The sequence below is a fragment of the Struthio camelus genome, chromosome 3 (genome assembly GCF_040807025.1).
Source record: "Struthio camelus isolate bStrCam1 chromosome 3, bStrCam1.hap1, whole genome shotgun sequence".
NCBI lineage: Eukaryota > Metazoa > Chordata > Aves > Struthioniformes > Struthionidae > Struthio > Struthio camelus.
In genome coordinates, this window is record NC_090944.1 from 47,128,769 (window position 1) to 47,148,464 (window position 19,696).

The 19,696-nt window shown below is 42.2% G+C and overlaps 3 protein-coding genes across 11 annotated transcripts in view; 2 read left to right on the forward strand and 1 right to left on the reverse strand.

Annotated features, from left to right (window-relative positions):
• DOP1A (DOP1 leucine zipper like protein A) overlaps nt 1-1,834 on the forward strand; it is a 70,398-nt gene extending 68,564 nt beyond the window's left edge. For all 6 annotated transcript variants that reach the window (XM_068937651.1, XM_068937654.1, XM_068937648.1 and 3 more), the window contains one exon: nt 251-1,834. In XM_068937651.1, coding sequence (XP_068793752.1) covers nt 251-556 — 306 coding nt within the window. In that variant the 3' untranslated portion in view covers nt 557-1,834. The remainder of the gene's footprint in view (nt 1-250) is intronic.
• Nucleotides 871-12,915, reverse strand: PGM3 (phosphoglucomutase 3). Of its 2 annotated transcripts, XM_009668297.2 has the most exons (12): nt 12,436-12,915; nt 11,615-11,799; nt 11,096-11,163; nt 10,655-10,788; nt 10,251-10,452; nt 7,582-7,739; nt 6,502-6,585; nt 5,636-5,734; nt 5,162-5,278; nt 4,307-4,429; nt 2,730-2,903; nt 871-2,095 (listed from the first exon to the last, which is right to left on the reverse strand). In XM_009668297.2, exons 1-12 carry the CDS (start codon nt 12,637-12,639, stop codon nt 2,009-2,011), a joined length of 1,635 nt encoding a protein of 544 aa, XP_009666592.1. In that variant the 5' UTR covers nt 12,640-12,915; the 3' UTR covers nt 871-2,008. The 2 variants fall into 2 exon arrangements, with proteins under 2 accessions (XP_009666592.1, XP_009666593.1); XM_009668298.2 differs by lacking the exon at nt 2,730-2,903.
• RWDD2A (RWD domain containing 2A) lies at nt 12,911-17,852 on the forward strand. 3 transcript variants are annotated; one of them, XM_068937661.1, is made up of 3 exons: nt 12,911-13,035; nt 14,429-14,650; nt 16,292-17,852. In XM_068937661.1, exons 2-3 carry the CDS (start codon nt 14,435-14,437, stop codon nt 16,967-16,969), a joined length of 894 nt encoding a protein of 297 aa, XP_068793762.1. In that variant the 5' UTR covers nt 12,911-13,035; nt 14,429-14,434; the 3' UTR covers nt 16,970-17,852. The 3 variants fall into 3 exon arrangements, with proteins under 3 accessions (XP_068793762.1, XP_068793764.1, XP_068793763.1); XM_068937663.1 differs by lacking the exon at nt 12,911-13,035 and adding an exon at nt 13,848-14,140 and having other exon boundaries at nt 15,806-17,852; XM_068937662.1 differs by lacking the exon at nt 12,911-13,035 and adding an exon at nt 13,849-14,140.
• Nucleotides 17,853-19,696: the final 1,844 nt, after the last annotated feature.

The window sequence follows — 19,696 nt, forward strand, 5'->3', positions numbered from 1 at the left end:
CTCCAGCATCTAGTGGCAGCTGGGCACAGCTTTCACTTTAGCCCAGCCAACCAGACACCAGCCTGTATGAAAGCACGGTAGGGGGCAGAGGCAGACTGCTTCAAAAGCTGTGCTCCAGTAGCTGCCTATTTTGTTGATAGGGCAAATATTTTATGGAATATGTAAAAATACCTGTCGGGCATTAAAGTCTGTTTTGTACCTGCACTTTCTCTGTTCTGTCCGGTATTGTTTCATATTTCTCTATTTACAGAAAAACCCAGAGGAGGAGAGCTCAGGGAAAACGTTAAGCTGGGAACCAGGTCACTTGCTTCTGACCATCTACACTGTTCGCAGCATTGAGCAGCTTTTGCCTTTCTTCAGTGTACTCAGCCAAGTTTTTAACAGCAAAGTCACAAGCAGATGTGTTGGACACTCAGGGAGCCCTGTCCTTTACCCTAACTCTTTTCCCAATAAGGACATAAAAATGGAGAATCTCAAGACGTTCTCCAGCAAAGCAAGGCAAAAAATTGAAGAGATGGTTGAGAAGGATTTTCTTGAAGGTGTCATAAAAACATGAGCTAAACTGGTACTATTCATCTTACATGTAATGTAACTATTTAAATGAAATATTGTATCTTTCCCAGTTGTATAGTATTCTTTTCTTACTTTGTATGTAATGAAATACTTAATGTTGTATTTAATTATTTGTAAATAAGAGAAGAGTTCTGGATGTGGCCTGAATCAAGTTTAAATATTGGTGGCTCATATTGATTATGGTGCCTACTATTTACAGTACACTTGTTTCGTTGTCTTGAGGTCTGTCTTTAAAAAAAAAAAACCTAAAAAATACAAGGTGCACATTTTTTCAATTTGTTCCAGTTTATTTTTGGGTTTTTTGTTTTTTTTTTTTTTACTTACTAGAACTTATACTTATTTGGCAATCTGGAAAATGCCATAATATCAGGAGTCAATACAGGACTAAAATGAAAAATTACATTTGCCAGAGGTAGATACCCTCACCCGAAATGTGTGCATTTGCAATATGTATGTAATTAAAATATTACATCCCAGTAGCCCAGCTCCTTTAAACTACTGGGGGGGGGAGGGTCACAAACTTGCTGTGTCCCCCTCTGTCTTAAAAACCATGATAATACTATTATTACAAATTGCTTTAATTTCACATATACATTAGTTTTATAAAAGCAGTATTTCTAATGAAGCTATTGCCGTAATATGTTGTTTGCTTTCAAATGCTGTTTTTAACTATATTGTCCCCTCTCAACTGAGGTGAGCTTAATCTCAGACCTATACTTCCACTGAGCAAGGAGGATGTTTGCCCATGAAGGATGCAGTTGCTGTGGCAATACCGGAGGTGATGTTTCTGCAGTAGTAAAGCTGTGCTAAAGCTACTGTGAGCGCAGCCCAGGACAGCTAGTCAAGCACAGCTGCTGCAAGTGCACTAAGGGCATAGGAGCTTGATTTAGGCACAATGTGTCATTAACCTATCAAACTGAAGGAGGTGGATTGCTCTCAGTCACAGGTTCTTTTTGGCTCTCCTGCTTGGTAGCAGCAAGGCTTTAAGCTTCACTGGAGCTTCTGCACTAGCCCAAACCGAATCTGCGTGGCTAATCTCCCTTGTATATTATCTGGGGAAGGGCTAGTAACCAGGTTATTGCTAGTAGAGAAGATGAGTCTTCATGCTTAGAAGACTGGAGTTGTAGCCTGCCTTCTGGATATGACTAGGGCACTGCAAGTCAAGACGCAACATTCAAGGCATGCTCACACACATCTAGCTCAGTTCCACTTCAGAAGCAAAACAAATGAGTGGGGAGAAACACCAAGCAGCAAGAGGACCCTATTAAGAGGTAAGTTACCAACCAGGTAAGAAATAACAGATGGAAAAATACTGTGCTCAGTTCTGATTAATCCCTTTTACAATCAAGAATGGCTTGATATGTCTGCACTAACAAATGATAAAGTAATTTTGAATAAGTCAAGTTATGAACTTTAACTGCAGTTGTATCCTTTGTTATACAGGCTGGGGTGGTGCTCCTACTCCACCAGCGAGATGGTAAACAGCCAGGCTTACTTCATGGGCAAGGGCATCAGCATTCTCCTATGGAATATTAAAGAAGTTTGTTATATTATGTTGCAAGTATATTCAGTACTAGAAGCTTAGATTAAATATGCAGTATTCAGGCAAGAATTTTCTTGCCAATGCTGAGTTCCCCATCTTGCTCTGTCATCTTAGTTATCTTCTGCCACTGTGGTCTTGCTGGCAGGACAAAGCGGATAGGGAAATGTGACACGAGAAGAACAGGACCACTGATTTGGGTGACAACTTTCAAGCTCACATGTGGACTAATTCTTAACTCCATCCACAGTTTATTTTTGATTCTGCCTCTTAAGAAATCATGCAGTTACTGACTGCCTCAGTAACTTTCTTTTTAACCTGGAGTACTCAGAAGGCTGATGGTCTTTTTAAAATCCTTTACTGTCAGATCTGCCTTTATAAATATCTCACCTTTACAGGTAAGCATTAAAAACACTAAATTACTTCTGTAAACATAAAATCCTAAGAGATTTTTTTGTGATCACTAAGTTCATTTTTTTTTCCAAATTTAGGAACAGTTACATTTGATTCAATGAACAATATGTAAACATACTTCTCCCTCCCCCAATCAGCGCTAATCAGAAAATGGGATCTGTTTAAGTTCTGCAGTCTACAGACCAGCTGTTTCAGCTCTGACCTGTTTGTCTGCTTCAGCATATATCCTAACTATATCTTCTGTTCCTGATGGACGGACAAATGCTCGTGATGATTTGTACTTCTGTACAAGTGCATCAATTTTCTCTTGTAGTCCTGGGGGTGCAACCACACGCCTTTCTGCATCTGTTGTGCCAATAACTTGCCTGTCTGCAACCTACAACATCAGAAAACAGACTTAACTTACTGGTGTGCTGTAAGCTGTATGATGAGAGCAGGAAAACAACAACCACTGATAAAACAGACTGAACTCCTTCAGTTTTTGATGCCTTGCGTTATCTTGAGCAAGACTTCACTTTGCGAGGTGCCTACTTAAAGATTCTGGGATCCTTAAGACTCCTGCTAAACTACTGTTCATCATGTATTAAGCAAGTCTTGATAGGTTCAGCTGCTTAATTTGGAAACGGGGTCACTTCTAGGGTCAGGGGCTGAACCGTTAGGTAGTCCCTGACCATGCCTTCTTAGCCTCCAAACGGAAGCTGCAGCTTATTCCAGTAGATGGGACTGCTTAAACTCTTATCTGGCTAATTTAGAGCCCAGAGCTCCCTTACTGTGTCCTTAAATTTAAGAATGCTACCACATGACAGTCTGTCTCTCTCCTTAGACTTGCAGGTCTTTGAATGCTGGCAAACGTAAGAAAAAGATATGAGAGCTTGAGTATTTAATTTATATTTAATTTGTAAAAAGTAACACACCAAGAAAAATCCATCCAGCTCAGGAGGTAGGGGCCTCTGAAAAAATGGAGAACAGAGTTCAGATTTTTAGCTAGAGCAACAAAGAGACTTGAACTTGTGTCACTCACACTAATACTCTGATCCTTTATAACCACAGGCAAAAGTGAAAGGTAAGTAAAATACTGTGGGTTTTTTTTTTCCCTTCTCCCCTCCATAGGGATGTACCTTCAAGAAACACATCCCCTTTGGAGGTCTGAAAGAAAAGATGCAGCAATGCTGCAATCCTATCCCTAGCATTTAGGGTTCCCAGCCTTCTGAGTTTTGAGACTATCAGGAAAAACCGTTCAATTCTCATCTTCCACACAGAAAGTCACCTACTGGGATACAGAGTTCTGTGTCCCTTCTGTGGTCTTAAACGTCCTAATCATTCAATCTGCTTGTTCCTTTGTGTGAAAAGCATAATTAAGAAAGAATTTCAGATGCACTGTTAACAGACCCTCTCTTCACCAAAGAGAGCATGTGCAGGAGCAGATGGTCTATGGAACAACAGCACTACTGTATAACTACTGATGTTAATTTGCATTCATTGTTATTTCAAAATAAATAAGACACTTTCCGATCTCAGTTTTTGTTAGGGTTTCTTCATTTAAAGAATTGGCTGTTATTTCACCATATGTGTAAGTCATATTTTATTTTACTCCAAGTGCAATTCTGATCTTTTCTCATTGTTTTGTGCTTTGTGTGGCCTATTCCAATTGGCCTTTTAAGCCTTAAAATGAAGGGATTTTTTTGAAGAAAGGAAGACCAGCAGGGAGGGAGGGAGAGCCCTTCTGGAGTAGGGCTGCACAACACTGCTGTAACCGAGCCAGCACCACGCGTAGCTAACCTGAACTTTGAGTAGCCGATTTGGAAGATCAGTGTAGATGGCATCCCACTGTTGCACGGTAAGACCTTTTAAAGCCAGGATTGCTTCAATAACCAGCATGTCTGAGATAGCATCACCAACTGTCTATTAATGAGGAGAGGGAGAGGAAAAAAACAGAGACGTCCACAGTGAAGAAATGCAGGCATGATATGATCAGTAAGCGTCCATGTGAAGAGGGTGAAAAAGAAGCTAGGTTGACTTGCTGCAGTCCGGGTGGGTTTCATTGCTATTACAATAGAGCAGGAGGAACGCTACAGAAGAGGCACATAACTTTTGTTACTACAACAGCATAATTGTACGTTTCTGCTGGGACAAGCGCTAGTCATCTCCCTTCCTAATGAGGACTAACGGAGGTCAGGTTGCTTGAAGCTAACCTGTGACATTTGATTTGGCACCACCACCAAGGAATGATGTCTGTGCTAAGACAGGGACTCCCACGGCTGTGTGGACATGAGCACTGGAACACCTCCCTTCCTCCCATATCACAAAGGTTAGTGAAAAGCCTTAGTTGAACGATTACTGGGTATTGAACTGAGTAAGCCATCCATTATCACTAGGTATTGAGGCCATCCAATTCCTTTTTCATTCTGAGCACAAAAGGCTGTAACAGATAAAGGTATTCTACATTCATTAATGTAGAAAGTAGGATAATCTTTCTCAATAAGACTGTTACTGCTGTGCCCTTGTTCTTGTCCCCCTTTCATTACAGCACGCTGCCTCTTACACCAGTGGTCCCTGGCAGTAGCCTCACAAGTACTAGTAAACAGGATTAGCCCATGCCAGCCAACATACTGACTTGTTTCTCTCAGCTTTTACCTGATTAATCAGGTCCATCATGTTTTCAAGCATCTTTGCTGCTTCTCTTCTTTCATCATCCTTTTCTTCTTTTGCCAGATGTCTTATTTTAATTTCAGCAGCTTTACTAAATAATACCTAGAGCAAAAAGGTCAGAGCTTGTCATTGTCAACACACATAAAGAACTGGGACATGCACAACAGTGAGTTGGAGGCGGGGGGAACTTTTCCCATTTAAGCCAAAAGAATCATCATTAAGGTTTGCTTCCATGAACTCCCATCCTCACATAAAATACAGAGCAGTTGGTGGCACTGCAAGGAAAAAAGGAGGAAAGGGGAAACAAGCCTATTCTCAAAGAAGGAGAGAAAAGTGTCGCTTATATATGCGAGCAGAGTTAAAAAAAAAAAAAAACCTCTCAGGCTACTTGAACTACTTTTTTTTTTTTTTTTTTAACAGATTGACTGCAATTCTTACATGTTACATGTACGTACTTACTGTGCCATGTCCATTTGCCTCAAAATACACACCAACATCAAACTCCTGAGCCTTGTGATGCAGGTGTTTCACTCCTGTTTTGACACAATGAACAGGCACCTACAACCCAAAGATATACAGACAACATACACAGTCAGTCACAAGTAGCTGGAACTGTAGGTAAGGTGTCTGCTAAAAAGCACAGTAAAGCCAGCAATGTAGCAGTCAGCCCAGGTGGAGCGTTACTAACCAACCTGTGTTTCACAACTACTGATTCCCCAGAGCTCAGATTATCTACTACTTCTGCAGCTTGGATTTAAAGGAAGTTTTTAATTTCTTCCAATGGAAATAAAGGCTGATTTAAAAAACAAAATAATAATATAAAAAACCACAGGCACGCGCACACACAAACACTATGAAAACTCCTACTTATTTAATGGTTTCAGGGAACATAACAGATTTCTAGCCAAACTGAAATACCTCAGCTCAGTTTTTGCCAATAAATAGCAAACCGCATTTCAGTACCAAACATTCAGCTGCTGTAAAAATAAAACAGTCTCACTGTATCAGGGAGCCTTTACTGACTCAGTTCTTTGCAAAGCCAAAAACTTCTGCAACTCCACAGGTAAGAGAGGATTTTGCTTAACTTTTGCCTACTTTTTTTTTTTTTAAACCAGTAAAAGCTGGCTAGAACTTTTTGATCTTTGCTCTCATGGGTCTCCTTTACCACCAAGAATTTCATAACTAGTACAAGTTGGAAAAAGTCATTTATTTGTGTCCAATATAAGTTTTCCTACTGATCACATTATAATAGCATTTATTAAAAAAGGAAACACTATTTACAGTAACCACTTTCAGAAAAGTGCCATAAAGGGACTGGGAAATACCTTCATTGTTTCCTCAAGGTAGCGTGTTGAACTCCCGTTGGCGTATGCCGTCTGTACCACTGCCATCTTTAAAGCCTGTTCCACCTGAGCAAACCAAGAAGCAAAGTGCTTTACTGCCTGATACACACGTACTCAGAGGAGTAGGAGAAATGGAAAGATAATCAGAATTATTCAGCAGTGTGTAGGACTAAACTGTGTTCTCCTACAGGCACAAACCCCTGGGCATCAGAGAAAGGTACTAGAGCTCATATAGACCAGAGAACTTTTATATATTTAAGACAACCAATGCCATTTGCGTGTTTGTGCATCACATTTTTAGTGACTGGCTTGTAGCAGCTCTCCATCCAGTCGCCTTCTTAGGCTTTCCTCACCATTTTTCAGATTTAGGAAGCTCAGCGCATTGACCAGATACATGGAGTTACATAGGGCCATACTGACGAGCAACAAATTCAAAGCTTTCAGAGCAAAGCAAGTAAAGGCTGGTGGTAAGCACAAGTCCTCCAGCATCTCTGTCACAGCATAAGAAATGAACCAATATCGCAGAAACCAGAACCAGTATAACTTATTGAGGTTTAGTCTTATAGACATCAACAAAATCTGGGAAGGCTTCTGGGAAGAAAAAACAAAAAAGCTTTTAAGGAAGCTTTTTTATAACAACATATATACCCTGGGACCATCACAAACAAGTTCTCAGGCAAACGAACTGTTCCATGTTCATAAAGCTTCACAGAATGCTAAGTTAAGAAGTAAACCCAAAAAATTTAATGAGAGGTACCAAAATACAGGAAATTGCATAACACTTCATTGTACATGGAAACTAGAAAAGTTCTATCTCACTAAGGAAAGCTTCAAGGTTAAGATTTCAGCCCTCAGATTTTTATTTAGACCATGGAAGTCACTCCCTTGTAAAAGCAACATTTTTGACATACCAATGAAGTATAGAAGTGATCTCTTTTTAAACTTTAGGTTCACTTTAGTCAGATGTAGAAAAGTCACGTACGTACAAACACACAGAGCTTTTTAGAGTATGTTACGTTTTTCCAAATTAAAATGTCAGCATTCATTTCGTATGTTAGTTACCTTGACAAGAAGTTCTTTAAGGAAGATACAAATTAAAGTTGCTATTTTATCTCCATCGATTAGATGAAAGTGGTCAGCTGTGTCCTTATAGTAATAAACAATTCTATCTGCATCTCCATCAAGTGAGCAGCATCTCTCATTAGGCTTCATGTCTAGCCCTAGTGCACAGAGTTAATAAATGCAAGTTAGAGACAGAAAAAGACACAAGACATCTAAGTTCATTCCAGGGTGGATGTCATGCAGAGATTAGTTCTGTGCAGATATATACAGAAATGACGCTCGAAAGTAAGATATTGCCTTTACTGTGAGTCTTGCAACAGGGAAGCTGTACTCAATGGCAACTGCAAAGTACATATTCATTTCAAAAAAAAAAAAAAAAACCCACCCAGTAACCTCAAAAATACAGGTTCTCTGAAGATTTATTGTGCTACACCTTCTCAGCAGGTGTATATGAAAATCAATTCCAGAACTACAGCGTGTAGTAACATCTCAGTAAACTTCAGAAAGAAGTGCAGGGCACCCATTATGGCAGGAGAATAAGAGTCTTGCAAAAGAACGTCCACAGCCCTCACACACGCTCAGTCACCACCGACTTTATTGTGGGAGCCACATCACCCGCAGATCACAGCCAATTGCCTTCCTCCACAATATGGCAGAGCAAGCTAATGTTTGCAGAGTGACGCATAGGGAGCCTGAAGCAGCAACTGGCAGCTGGCTGACATTCGCCCTCCCCTGCAGCACCTCTAAGTGCAGGCTGCAGCTTGTGACAAACCTGTGGACGCGGAGGCAAACTGCACTCGGGCAGAGGAAGGCCACAGAGAGACAGTCACGTGCATTTCCTGACACGTGGCAAATCCACTGTATGCTCCTGGTGTCATCCCATCACATACCTCACCCTCCAAGACACATGTGAATTAACTATTTTTCTCTTGCATCAAGAACCCTTTTCTTCGGAATATATTTTAGGCCTGTTTTAGTTTTAACCTATTCCCAGCTGCTAGCTCTGTGCCTCCCCTTTGCTTTTCACACACAAGACTCACTCTCCTAACATCAGACAAGCATGCACGCCCCCATCAGTGACACCATCATCAAAGTGGACTTACAGCAAAACATGACAAAGAAATCCTACCATCAAACAATCCCCACTGTACAGCAACTATCATCACGATATCTCAGAGCTGTACAAAAAAAATATACAAGTGGAGCTGCTGAATATAAAATAACTCATGTTTAGTTTGCTTGATATTTAATGTATATAACAATGTATACAACGCGGGAGCCAGAACCTGCCTCAAAACTTCTTCCAGTACTGGTCAAATTGCTTCGTGCCAATACAAAAACAGCTAGGAAACAGTCACCATCTGACATAACAATGCCACACAAAAGTGATCTGATCCTTTATTAAAGTAAATCTTGCTTTCCTCCAAGATGCTGGCCAAGACTGTTCCCCATGTTAGCCTCACAGTTCATTTCTCAGAAACTGTGCAGCTGGCCATCCCCTAGGCTGATTTCAGAGGCCTTCAGGAACTCGCCAGGGATCACCAAAGGATATATTGTACCCTACAGCTGCTTGTTGCAGAAGCATGTTTTAGCACGCAACCAGGAGACAGGAAAAGGAAAACTGAGTAATGCCCACACTGCTGACACCTTCTGTCTCTCAGAGCATAGGAAACTACAGCCCAGTACTTCAGTCTTTCTTCTCCTGCACAGTTCCGAGTGCAATTAGGGACGTATCACTGCCTTTGAGATACTCAAGCTAAAGTGTGAGGTAATGACTTACAAGTTTCAAGGCTCCCAATGATTTTAAGACTGGGAGCTGTCACCACTTCATACTTCAGAGAAATCAGCTAATTTATTTCACTGAGTGACTATGAAACCACATTCCTTTTCAGAACACAGCCCTGTATAGAAATAACAACGGAGTCTCCCCTCACTGGTTCAAGCCAGAATCTAGATACAATACAAAAGCATCCATTCCCAGCAGAAACGGCCACTGTGCCATTTCTTTTTCAATGTTTCTCCAGTAAGCAAGCAGCACGGCAAAAGAGAAATGAAACTGTAGCTTGGTGCGCAGCTTCGGCTAACAGTTGCAAGAGGGATGCAGTCATCCTAATGGAGAACCCAGTTTAGCAATGATCTAGTACTCAAACTAGCTTACTCTCCCAGTTTGTGGATTTTATTTCACGCATTTTCCAGGAATATGTTCGAGTCATTTCCTCACTGACTTCTGTAAATCAGTCTGTTTGCTGGTACAAGGGTGCTATTTATCCCAGCTGTTCCTCAGGAACCTGAAAAAGTGCCCACAAGCCTAGCCCACAATTTAAATGTTTCTTCATAATATAAAGAAAGGTAAAAGTTAGTTAGTCCTCGCCAATCTTAGGGTTGGGCTCCACCAACCCTAGCATTCAGACCAGACTGTCAAACGTATATTTCAGCCTGCTGGAGACATACCGTAGTCCTCCAAAATAATTTAGACTAACATATTCCAGGGTTGTGCCAAAAACAGCTGTAGGATTCTCTTTTTCCATTTTGCAAGCAGAACCATTCATACAGTCACTTAGTAAGACATCAGGGAATTCACCTAATCTGACAATGATGTGCCATTGCTATACGCTGTACTCTCAGATCCGGGGAGCAGGTTAAAGGACACACAATTATTGACTACATACCTCCTGGTGATGTCTGATGAACTTTTACATAATCTGCACCGCATAAGTGATTGAGCTTCTCCTTAGTTCCATCATTATATAGGTGAATTTGTACCTCCTTTGGAAAGTAGTGCTGCATTTCCATTAGTTTCAGGGCTCCTATTCCATTGGCACAGTCAATCTTCAGATGCCTTTGACTATCTCCAGAGCTGGGAGAATTAGCCTAAGGGAAGAAGGGGGAAGTGAACTTATACCCTAGTGAAACCATACATTCTCTCACTGCACTTAGACCCTAGTGAAACCATACGTTCTCTCACTGCACTTACAGACATGCTGAATTCAAAACCTTAGACTGGGTTTAGGCTAACAAACCGAAAATATCCATTTTGTATGTTTGCAGGAAGATGATAATTAACAGTATTCACCTGTTTGATCAGTTCTACAAAAGCTTTAGATAGTTTTTGGTAATAACCCTCCAGTGTTGCTTTCCCATACTGTCCTTGGGTGTTTTGACAGAAGACCACGTAATGTAGCTGTGGTGTTGTCACCAGACCATAATCTAATACAAAATAAAAGACACAATATTCAAAAATAGAACACTAAACTCATTCCTCCTTAAAGTCTTATGATATTTGCTATTTTACAGCAAACAGACAAATACAGCGCAGGAAACCCATATAAAAATTTTCTAGCTCTTTTATGGAAAGAAGAGCCACCCTGCATTAAGCAAGACAACTATCCTGAAAAAAGAGACCCGTTACAAGCAAAAATAGAAACGGTATCTGGGCTACTCTGTTAGATCTACATAAGAGTCTCACAGTTACGTAAGAACATGAAGTCAAACTAGAACCGAAAGCTCAACATACCATGGTATTGTCCACCTAGAACAGAGATACCATCTATTACTGATTGGGAAAGTTTCTTGCTGCTCGGTCTAGAAAAAAAGAAAACACTTTATGGTCTTTGGAAGGAAGTGCCTGTGGAAGATAACTACATTTATACTGTAAGGGTCCTACTAATAGAAAAGTTTAAAAGAACAGAAAAGTTTAAAAACACGACCCCAGAGAACTGTGAAGACAGGTAAACTTCTAAACTCATGAGTGTGCCAAAGTACCCACAAAAAAAAACTCAACAGAGCATCCAGTTCAGAAGTTTTCATGCTAAGAAGTTTTCATAATTATCAGTTACTGCAGTAACAACATTGGAACAACCTTGTGTTTCTTGAAAAGGACATTTCTGGACCTGAATAATTACTTTAACAGTTACCAGACTGGGTGTAAAAATGCATAATCTGGTTATGGAGAGCTAGAAATCCACTAACACCTGTGAACAAAATTTTGGCACCTCAATAAAAGCAGCATCCATCTATAGTATTTTGCAATTACCTGGTGTCTCTACCAATAAAAACCAAAGCATCTTTGTGCAGGTTCACCTCCTCTTTTTGGCAGATTTCAGTCATTACTTTCTGCAGTTCTTGCTCCTCTGCATTTGCTAGTTGTGTAGCATATTCTTCCCAGGAAGGATGCAACATTTCACCATGAGGATCAATCAACTTCACACCATTATCTTCCTTAGAAGAAAACAGAATAAAATGCACTAAGCCTAAGACACGGAAACTAAACAAAATCTCTCTGAAGACAGCCAAAACATATTGGTTAATCAAACTGATTCTTCAAATTTAGCACATTTCCGGGAAGAAACGGTTTGGCTACTAAATCTGCATCAAGCCGAAACAAGTAATGTAATCAGCATATTAAGTCACTTGCCCCATTACCATTTTGCTACGAAATTTATTGACATTAAAATTAGATAACGGGAGATCCCACAACCTGGAATGCTCCACAGCAGCAGAAGCCTAAATGCCTTATTTGTACAACTTCGCATTTTTTAAACTAACAGATTCTGCCCAAAGCTTTATCCCAAGGGAGCTCTTAGCTTGCCAAGCTTACAAATTCTCTACGTTACAGCCTTTCCTTTTCAAAATAAGACAAAACGAGAGTGCTGTATACAAGGAAAAGCAACGTCGAACAGGCAAGCGGTGGTAACTGCAAGGAGGAGTCTGCACACACGCTTTAATCAGGCGCATGAGCTTGCAGGAACCAGTCTCGGGGTACTTTTTTACTTTTTCCCGTCCCATGATGAGGAGCTTTGGTTCCCCCAGACTGATCACAGCTGCTTTCTTTTTTTAAGCCAAGGTTGCTCTTACTTCAGGATTGTGAGACGCTGTGACCATGACGCCAATGGTAGACGCGGTGGCTCTGGACCTGAGGACCGCCAGGAAACCCATGCGGAACATGACATGGTCGAGCCGCTCTGCCTTGGTGCGAAACCCGGCGGTGCCATACTGAAGAGTGAGCCCAGCAGGCTTCGGGTGCAACGCCGAGGATTTTTTAATCGCTTCGAAATCCATCTCTAGGAAAGGAAGGAGTTACAGCTGCCAGCGAGGAGCCCAGCCAACCTAACGCGCTCCGCGGTTATTTCATCGGGAAGCTCGTAGGTCTCTCAGCTCGCGGTCAACGCAGCGCCGCTCATACCCCTGCGGGGAACCGCGGCGGGAGCGCCGCCACAGCAGCCACCACCAACGGCCGCGACCCCACCGCCCAACGGCCCCGCCCCGCGCGCGGCCAGTGCGCACGCGCAGCCGCCACGCGGCCCAACGGCCGGCCGGCCCACCGCCGGGAGGGGCGGGGCGAGCTCGGCAGCGCCGTCCCGCAGGGCGTCGGCGGCGGGGCGGGACCGGGTCCTGCGGGGACTCGCCGCCTCTGCGGGCGAGGGAGCGCCCGGCGGCTGTGACACCTCCGGGCAGGTTGTATAAGGGTTTTTTTTTTTGTTTTTTTTTTTTTAATGCTCGGGATTGGCAGGACCGCCCGCCGCTCGGCATTATTCCTGCCCTTTGGCACCCGCCGTGACCAGATCAGCGTGAACGCTGGCTCTTCCTCCACAGCTGGGGTACCTAGCAGAGGGAGCCAGCTGCTCGCTAAGACCTATAACATAAGACAGCTGTAAATACTTCATTGCGCCACTCGAGGGCGGCCGGGGGGGGGGGGGAACCTCTTCGAGGGTGTCCCGGACCTAGTCTGGGCTCTGCTGCTCTAGGTGTGCTTAATCGCCAGGGAAGTTGTGCTCCCTGCAGCACAGCGGCCCGCGGAGAGCTGCGCCGAGGGTTACCTCAGCCGCGCAAGACGGGGCGGCGGCTGTCGTCTTGGGCGTCACGGCGTGATTAAACCCTCTCCCTCCCCTTTCTGAATGCGGGAAGGGAAAAAAAAATAAAAAAGCTCTAGCATTCTTGATAATAGGAAGGAAAAAAAAGTGACTAAAGTGAAAGTACTGTGGTAGTGTTTTACAACAGCCTGGAAATAACTTCTAGCTGTTTACAACAGTTCATTTTAATGGGGCTGCTAAGTGTCAGTACTGCTGAGAATCTCACGATCCCGAAAAGCCCGGCGGTTGAGGAGTTTTTTTGTTGTTTAAGTACATTAGGGTGATCTGTACAACCTTTTATCTTACTGACTGTTCAATTGAGAAAAACATACCAGCGGCAACAGCGGGGAGCAGGAAGTCACCCTGCTCCCTCCCCCCCCCCGCCCCGCCCGCTCCGGTAGGGCCACGGGGCCACGCCGCCTCGCCTAGCGCGCATGCGCGGCACGCCCCGCCGGGGCCCCCCCCCCCCGGGGCCCAACGGCTGCTCTGTCAGAGCGGAGGGGAGGGCGGCGGCCGTGACCGCGGCCGTGACCGAGACCGAGACGGGTGGAGGAGCGGAGGAGGGGGCCTCGGCGGCGCGCTGCTTCGCCGCCTCGGTGACCCCTTCCCCGCCCCCCGCCGGAGAGGCGGCACGAAGCGAGGAAGCGCCACCGCCCCGCTCCGGTTGGCGGCAGCCCTCTTAGGTGGCGGTTGGAGCCGTTACCGGCCAGGTGAGGCTGGCGGCGCGCGTGCGGCTCCTCGCTCGGTGCTGCATCGTCTTCGCAGGGTGCCCTCTTCCGCCGGTCGGGGGATGCCCCCCTCCGAGTCATCGGCGCCTGCAGCTGGCCTGTAAGGGGCTAAATCGTTAAGCGTTTCGCACTCGGCCCTATTCTAATGCAAATTCCGTCCGAAAAAAATACAGGCGGTTCCGTGCTACGGCCGACTTACTGGGTAACACGGTGTGTTAAACCTGGCTGTGTCTCAAACGGTGCAGTTTGATTCCAGGCCTCTCGTTCCAGGTGTGTATGGAGGGCGGTGTGATGGCTGCTACAATAAAAGAGTGCCTTGAGCTCCAACTCCTGGAAGTGGAAATGCTCTTTTCAATGTTTCCTAAAAAAGGTGAAATAAATCTGTGTGATGAGGATGCTGTGCCTGGCATGCAGCGCTATCTGAGAAACTCTGAGGGAGCTCTGCCCCGGCAGCTCGAGTACTCAGTTGCTATCGATGTAGGGGAGTCAAAGGTGAGAACTTCCACTTAGATGTGTTCACGTGTGTTGTCTTCTTTACTGCTTGTGCAGACACTTAAAAAACAGGATATTTTCCCCAACTCTGCTCTATAACAGGAAAAAAACCCTATTTTCTATTTGCTTTTTCAAAAGTTAAGAGTAACAGAAACATTAAGGGTTCACAGAATTGCAGATAGGAGTAAATATGTGACATCAGCTGCACACATAGCATTCACAGGAGCTTAGCTAGGGTTGTGTCTATATGAGTGTTGTTACTTTACTGGTTTACAAAGAGCTGTGTATTATAAGGGTGAAGCTCTCCTCATGTAAATACCTATCTTGCGCTTTATACTATTCTAATAAAACCACCCTAATATTTCTTTCCCGTGCCCTTTGCCATGCATACTTACTTTCATTCATTTGTATTTGAAAAGACGACTAATGTAAAAATAGTCAAAATGGTGGAATACTGTTCAGAAGAGTCATACAAACATTAAAACAAAACCAGCCTAGGAACTGGGAAACAGCATTTACAGTATAATGAGTTCCATTAGCTTGCCTTAGCTGTCATGCCTAACCTTTTTTTTCAATAAGTGATGGAATTACTTGTACAGAATACAGCCATTAGAGCAGGCCTTCGCATAAAATAATACGAGGACTGGAAGTTGAAAGTAGACAGACTCAACCTAGAAGTAGATGTATTCTCCTAGAAATAGCAATAATTAAACATTGGAACAAATTACTGAGTAGAAAGGTAGACTTATCATTATTTGGAAACCTACCTACAAGATTAGGTATCCATCTAAAATGTACGCCAGCTTTTAAGAGAAGTTCAATGAACTGTGTATGGAGGGCACGTGAATCTTCTCCTGTTCTTCGTACCACAGGTGGAGTTCAGTTTCCAGAGAACTGAGGTATTCCATTTTAAGACACTGTAGGAATAATCAAGTGAAATTCAGCAGCCCATGTAGGATCCAGTAGGAATCAGGCTAGACAATTTAGAGGTTTCCCTGGCTTAAAACACACTTAGAATGTTTTTATCCCATGTAATTCGGGGAGCACTACCTGTGTTAGGATGAACACTTGTTTAAAATAATAAAAATATACAATATTTACAATCATGAATGCTTTTCCTTCTAATTCTTGTCCCTGTTTTTTTTCCTGGGACAGCTGGTCGTCCAGCAACTGCGACAAGTTCATTGATCATATGTGAATTTGGTAAGGGGCATGATTCTCAAAAGCCACTTGAGCCTTTACTCTGACAGCCTTGTAGTTTGCCTTTGAAGCAACACTGAGCGCAGCCTATGGAACGTGCAGTAGAAATGTCTCTAGAGGATAGCTATCTACTTTCTGTCAGGCCACAGTGTTATCTCCGGAAATAGAGCAGAAGGGATCAGCCTTGAGAACATTAGAGATTCTGGGAAAGTCCCAGCAAGGTGCAACAAAAAAAAAAAGGAACAGGCAAAGGAATGGGTTGTTCAGGCAAAAGGAAAATGGAGGAAATAATTCCAGCCTGTAGGATGTGGCAGTCTTAAATTACATCTCCTCATAATCTGCTTTGACAGGAAAGAAGAAACTAGCATGTCTTTCAATAACTGCAGAATTCATTTTCTTTTTGTGTGTGTGTGTGTGTGTGTGTGTATTCTGTTTTTTAAGGCAAAAGTAGTATTGCAGGTACTGTTGCCTCACATGTATCCTCATGTAGCTCCTCAACTTTTTGCAAGATCAGATGCACTAAACAGACAGCAACAGTTGCAGCTCAACACTCACCTCACTTCTCACATCAGCTCTTTGGATTCAGGTGAACTGTGTATATGTGCAGCTGTCCAATGGGTGAAGGAGAACAGCCTGCCTTATTTGCAAAACAGTGAGATGGCTTCTGAAAGCACTTTGAAAGAAGAAGTATTTAAAGAAACATTTCATCGCATGTGGATCTATAGCCATCATATATATAGGCAGGAGTTGAGAAAAAAGATTTTTGACTGTGCAAAGAAGTTAAATCTGACTGGCTTCTGCCTAACAGGAAAACCTGGTGTGATCTGTGCGGAGGGAATCAGAGAAAACTGTGAAGAGTTCTGGCGTGTTATTAGATATCCCAGTTGGAAGCATATTTCGTGCAAGCATGTGGAGAGTATAGAAACTGAGGGAAACATTGATAGTCTTCGTCTCTTTCGTACTTTCGAAGACCTGCAGTTTCAGGCACATGGTGATTATGGCCTGAGGAATGACTATCACATGGATCTGGGCCAGTTCCTAGAATTCCTGAAACAACATCAGTGTGGACATATTTTTCAGATTTTATTTGGTGTTGAAGGCAAACTTTCAGACAAATAAGAGAAACTGTGTAAGGAGTTTTAAATTTGGACACCAGGCGATGAAGCAAAGATTGAAATACTGTGCCTTACAGCTACTGTGAAAAGGGAAACTGTTTAACAGACAAAAAGGACAGTTCGAGTTAATCTTTGTTTCTGTTCTCAAGTGTATGCAACAACTCAGAAGTGTTTACGTATTTTCTGAGACCCTGAAATCACCAGTTATCACTGTGAGCCACATCTCAAAGAAGTGGTTGCAAGGTGATAAAAATCTCATGTGGCAGTTTCCTGAATTAGTTTCAGAATTCAGAATTCCTGAGTTCTGTCTCCTCATCAACACTATGCTGTATGATACTGAACCTGAGGTGCAGACCTGTAATTAACGACTTCGGCATAGAGTTATGGGAGACTGAAGTGGCTGCTGTCACAGATTAATATGGTTTGCAATACAAAAGCATATCCTGCTCAAAGACATCTTAATGCTATATTCACGATGTACTCCATGCAATATTTTGTACTGCTTCACAAAGCATCTTCTCTCACTTCATTTAATGAAATGTAAAGGCTGTGTCCAACCACACCATCAGGCTTTGTTTTTAAATAAAGGAGTGGAGGAAAAAAAAATCCCCCATTACCCTGCCACTCGTATGCTTTGGGTAGCACTCATGCATTTATAATGCCATTATTGACCATCGTTTTCCAGCTGCTCCTCTTACCATCTCATTATGGTCTGGTTATGTTAGTAGTAATTTTTCAGCTGCTCATCTCATGACATTTTTGTATATATATATATATTGGTAGGTCAAGCTACTTGGAAATGAAAGCATGTAAGAGGAGACATAATAAACAAAAGTGTAATGTTTCCTCTTTTCCTTATATAATAAATAAAAATGCATACAACTTTACCAGTCTTTCCTATGTCAAGTTAGTACTGACAGATAGGCAATATTCCAGTAGCTTGTTATAGGAAATTGTGTTAATGCCTCAGTAGGGAGCGCTTCCCTTCTGGGTAGTGTATTGAGTTTGTGTTCAGATGTTGAATCACAATTAGAACTTTCAATTTATAATGAATCATTACAAATCGTATTTCAAGGTCATCATATGTAGATGAAGGATGCTACTGAAAAGTCCAGGTAGCTGTGCCTTAAAGAACTACGAGCTTGCTGCTTTTGTTGCCTTCCACTTTGTCATTGGAGCACAATAATATGAAAAGTGGTACTGAGCTAAAAACCAGAGGTAACTGGTGAGCTGTAGAGGCTAGGGCTGTTCCAATCTAAAAGTCAGACCGTTTGGACAGCAACTATTTAAAGATTGTATTTCAGTACACTCAGTTGACCATTACAGAATTAATAACAGAGATATGTTTTATTTTAAATAAAATACAAGGAAGTACTTTAATACTTTCTTAATAATAGCAATATATTGAAATACAGGTGATGGCAAATCTTCAGGTTGTTCCGAATGATTGATACACATTCCTTTACTGTGGTAAGTAGGAATGTTGTTTTTGTGGTCATAGTTTTGGCCAATATTACAAAGAGCACAGTTAGACAAACAAAATGTTGACAGTTTCCCATTATGTAATGAAGGGAAAGTGTCTCTCTCCTTTGTGGGGGTCATACTTGCAGTCTGCAGCCATGGCAGAACTGAGGGGCTGGACAAATAAAATTCAATTTTGTTTTTATAGAGGTACTACTAAAGCATGATAGGTAAAAAAAACAAAAAACGAAAAACCAACTGCATTTTGTTTCCAGAACTGTACATTACACTTTCCATAGAGTGAGAGTTCTGTAACGATAATTCTGTGGATTTTTTTAGAACGTTAGGTGACATGTCAGTGTCTCATTGCATATGCCACATGACTCTAGTTGTATAGCCTCGATAAAATAATTTTCTTTCAGTCTTGATAAGAAGTAGCAAAACAAACTGTTTTAGAAATAGGCCTTATCCATGAGACATCAAGCAGCAGAGAATGTGCAATGTGAAAGGCAATGCTGACATAGAAGGTCAGAAGAGCTGTGTAGGAGGATGGTCAAAACAATTCATAGGCAGAGCTGGCTGAAGCTTTATTCTGAGCAAAAGCTTTGTTGTTTGTTCATTTTTTTCTGAAATTGGACAGGAACTCATGGTACAGTCTTGTCAGCTGTATCTAAGGAAGACCATCGGTTCATGATTTTTATTTCTGGATATGCTAATCATGAGTCATGAGTAGTTCCCCTGAATGCTTCAGTTGTGTTTTGCAGAGGAAATAATTGTTTATAGAAGGATAAGGGTAGCTGCCAGGTAAAACTTTTCAAAATTGGTTGACAAATTAGAAGGCATAAGAAAAGAAGATAGCTTCAGATGAAACTAGCGTGTAGAAAAACATAACATGCAGAATTAGCAATGAAGGTAAAAAACTAGGGTAGGAACAGTACTAAAGATATTGAGCTAAACAGATAATCTGCATCCAGATAGCAGTAAGAGAGAGAAACATTCAGTATATAGCAAAGCTTGAGTGAAATGTGTTTGATCCCTCCATAATGATGGACTCTTTTCCTCAGAATTATTCATTCAGTAGACCTTGGCTGGATGATTTGGAAGTTCGTTAAAAACAATAATACTTTATTATATGCAATGTGTGTGTTTAAAAATACACCGGCCTGAAGTATTCAAAGATTTCTGTGCTGTTTATAAAAACAGTATATGCACAAGGTTTAATACATAAAAGGCCTGCTAACCAGATGGCTGATGTTTGTAACAAAATACT

Bases quoted from the DNA above. Each gene is read 5' to 3' on its own strand.
- PGM3 (XM_009668297.2), bottom strand. From the start codon at position 12,639: ATGGATTTCGAAGCGATTAAAAAATCCTCGGCGTTGCACCCGAAGCCT. The intron at 11,800-12,435 runs GTAAGAGCAACC...TTTTCTTCTAAG, and splicing joins CAGCGTCTCACAATCCTGAA to GAAGATAATGGTGTGAAGTT. The intron at 4,430-5,161 runs GTAAAAGCTGAG...CCTCATTAATAG, and splicing joins TGATGGACCTGATTAATCAG to ACAGTTGGTGATGCTATCTC.
- RWDD2A (XM_068937661.1), top strand. From the start codon at position 14,435: ATGGAGGGCGGTGTGATGGCTGCTACAATAAAAGAGTGCCTTGAGCTC. The intron at 14,651-16,291 runs GTGAGAACTTCC...CTGTTTTTTAAG, and splicing joins TCGATGTAGGGGAGTCAAAG to GCAAAAGTAGTATTGCAGGT.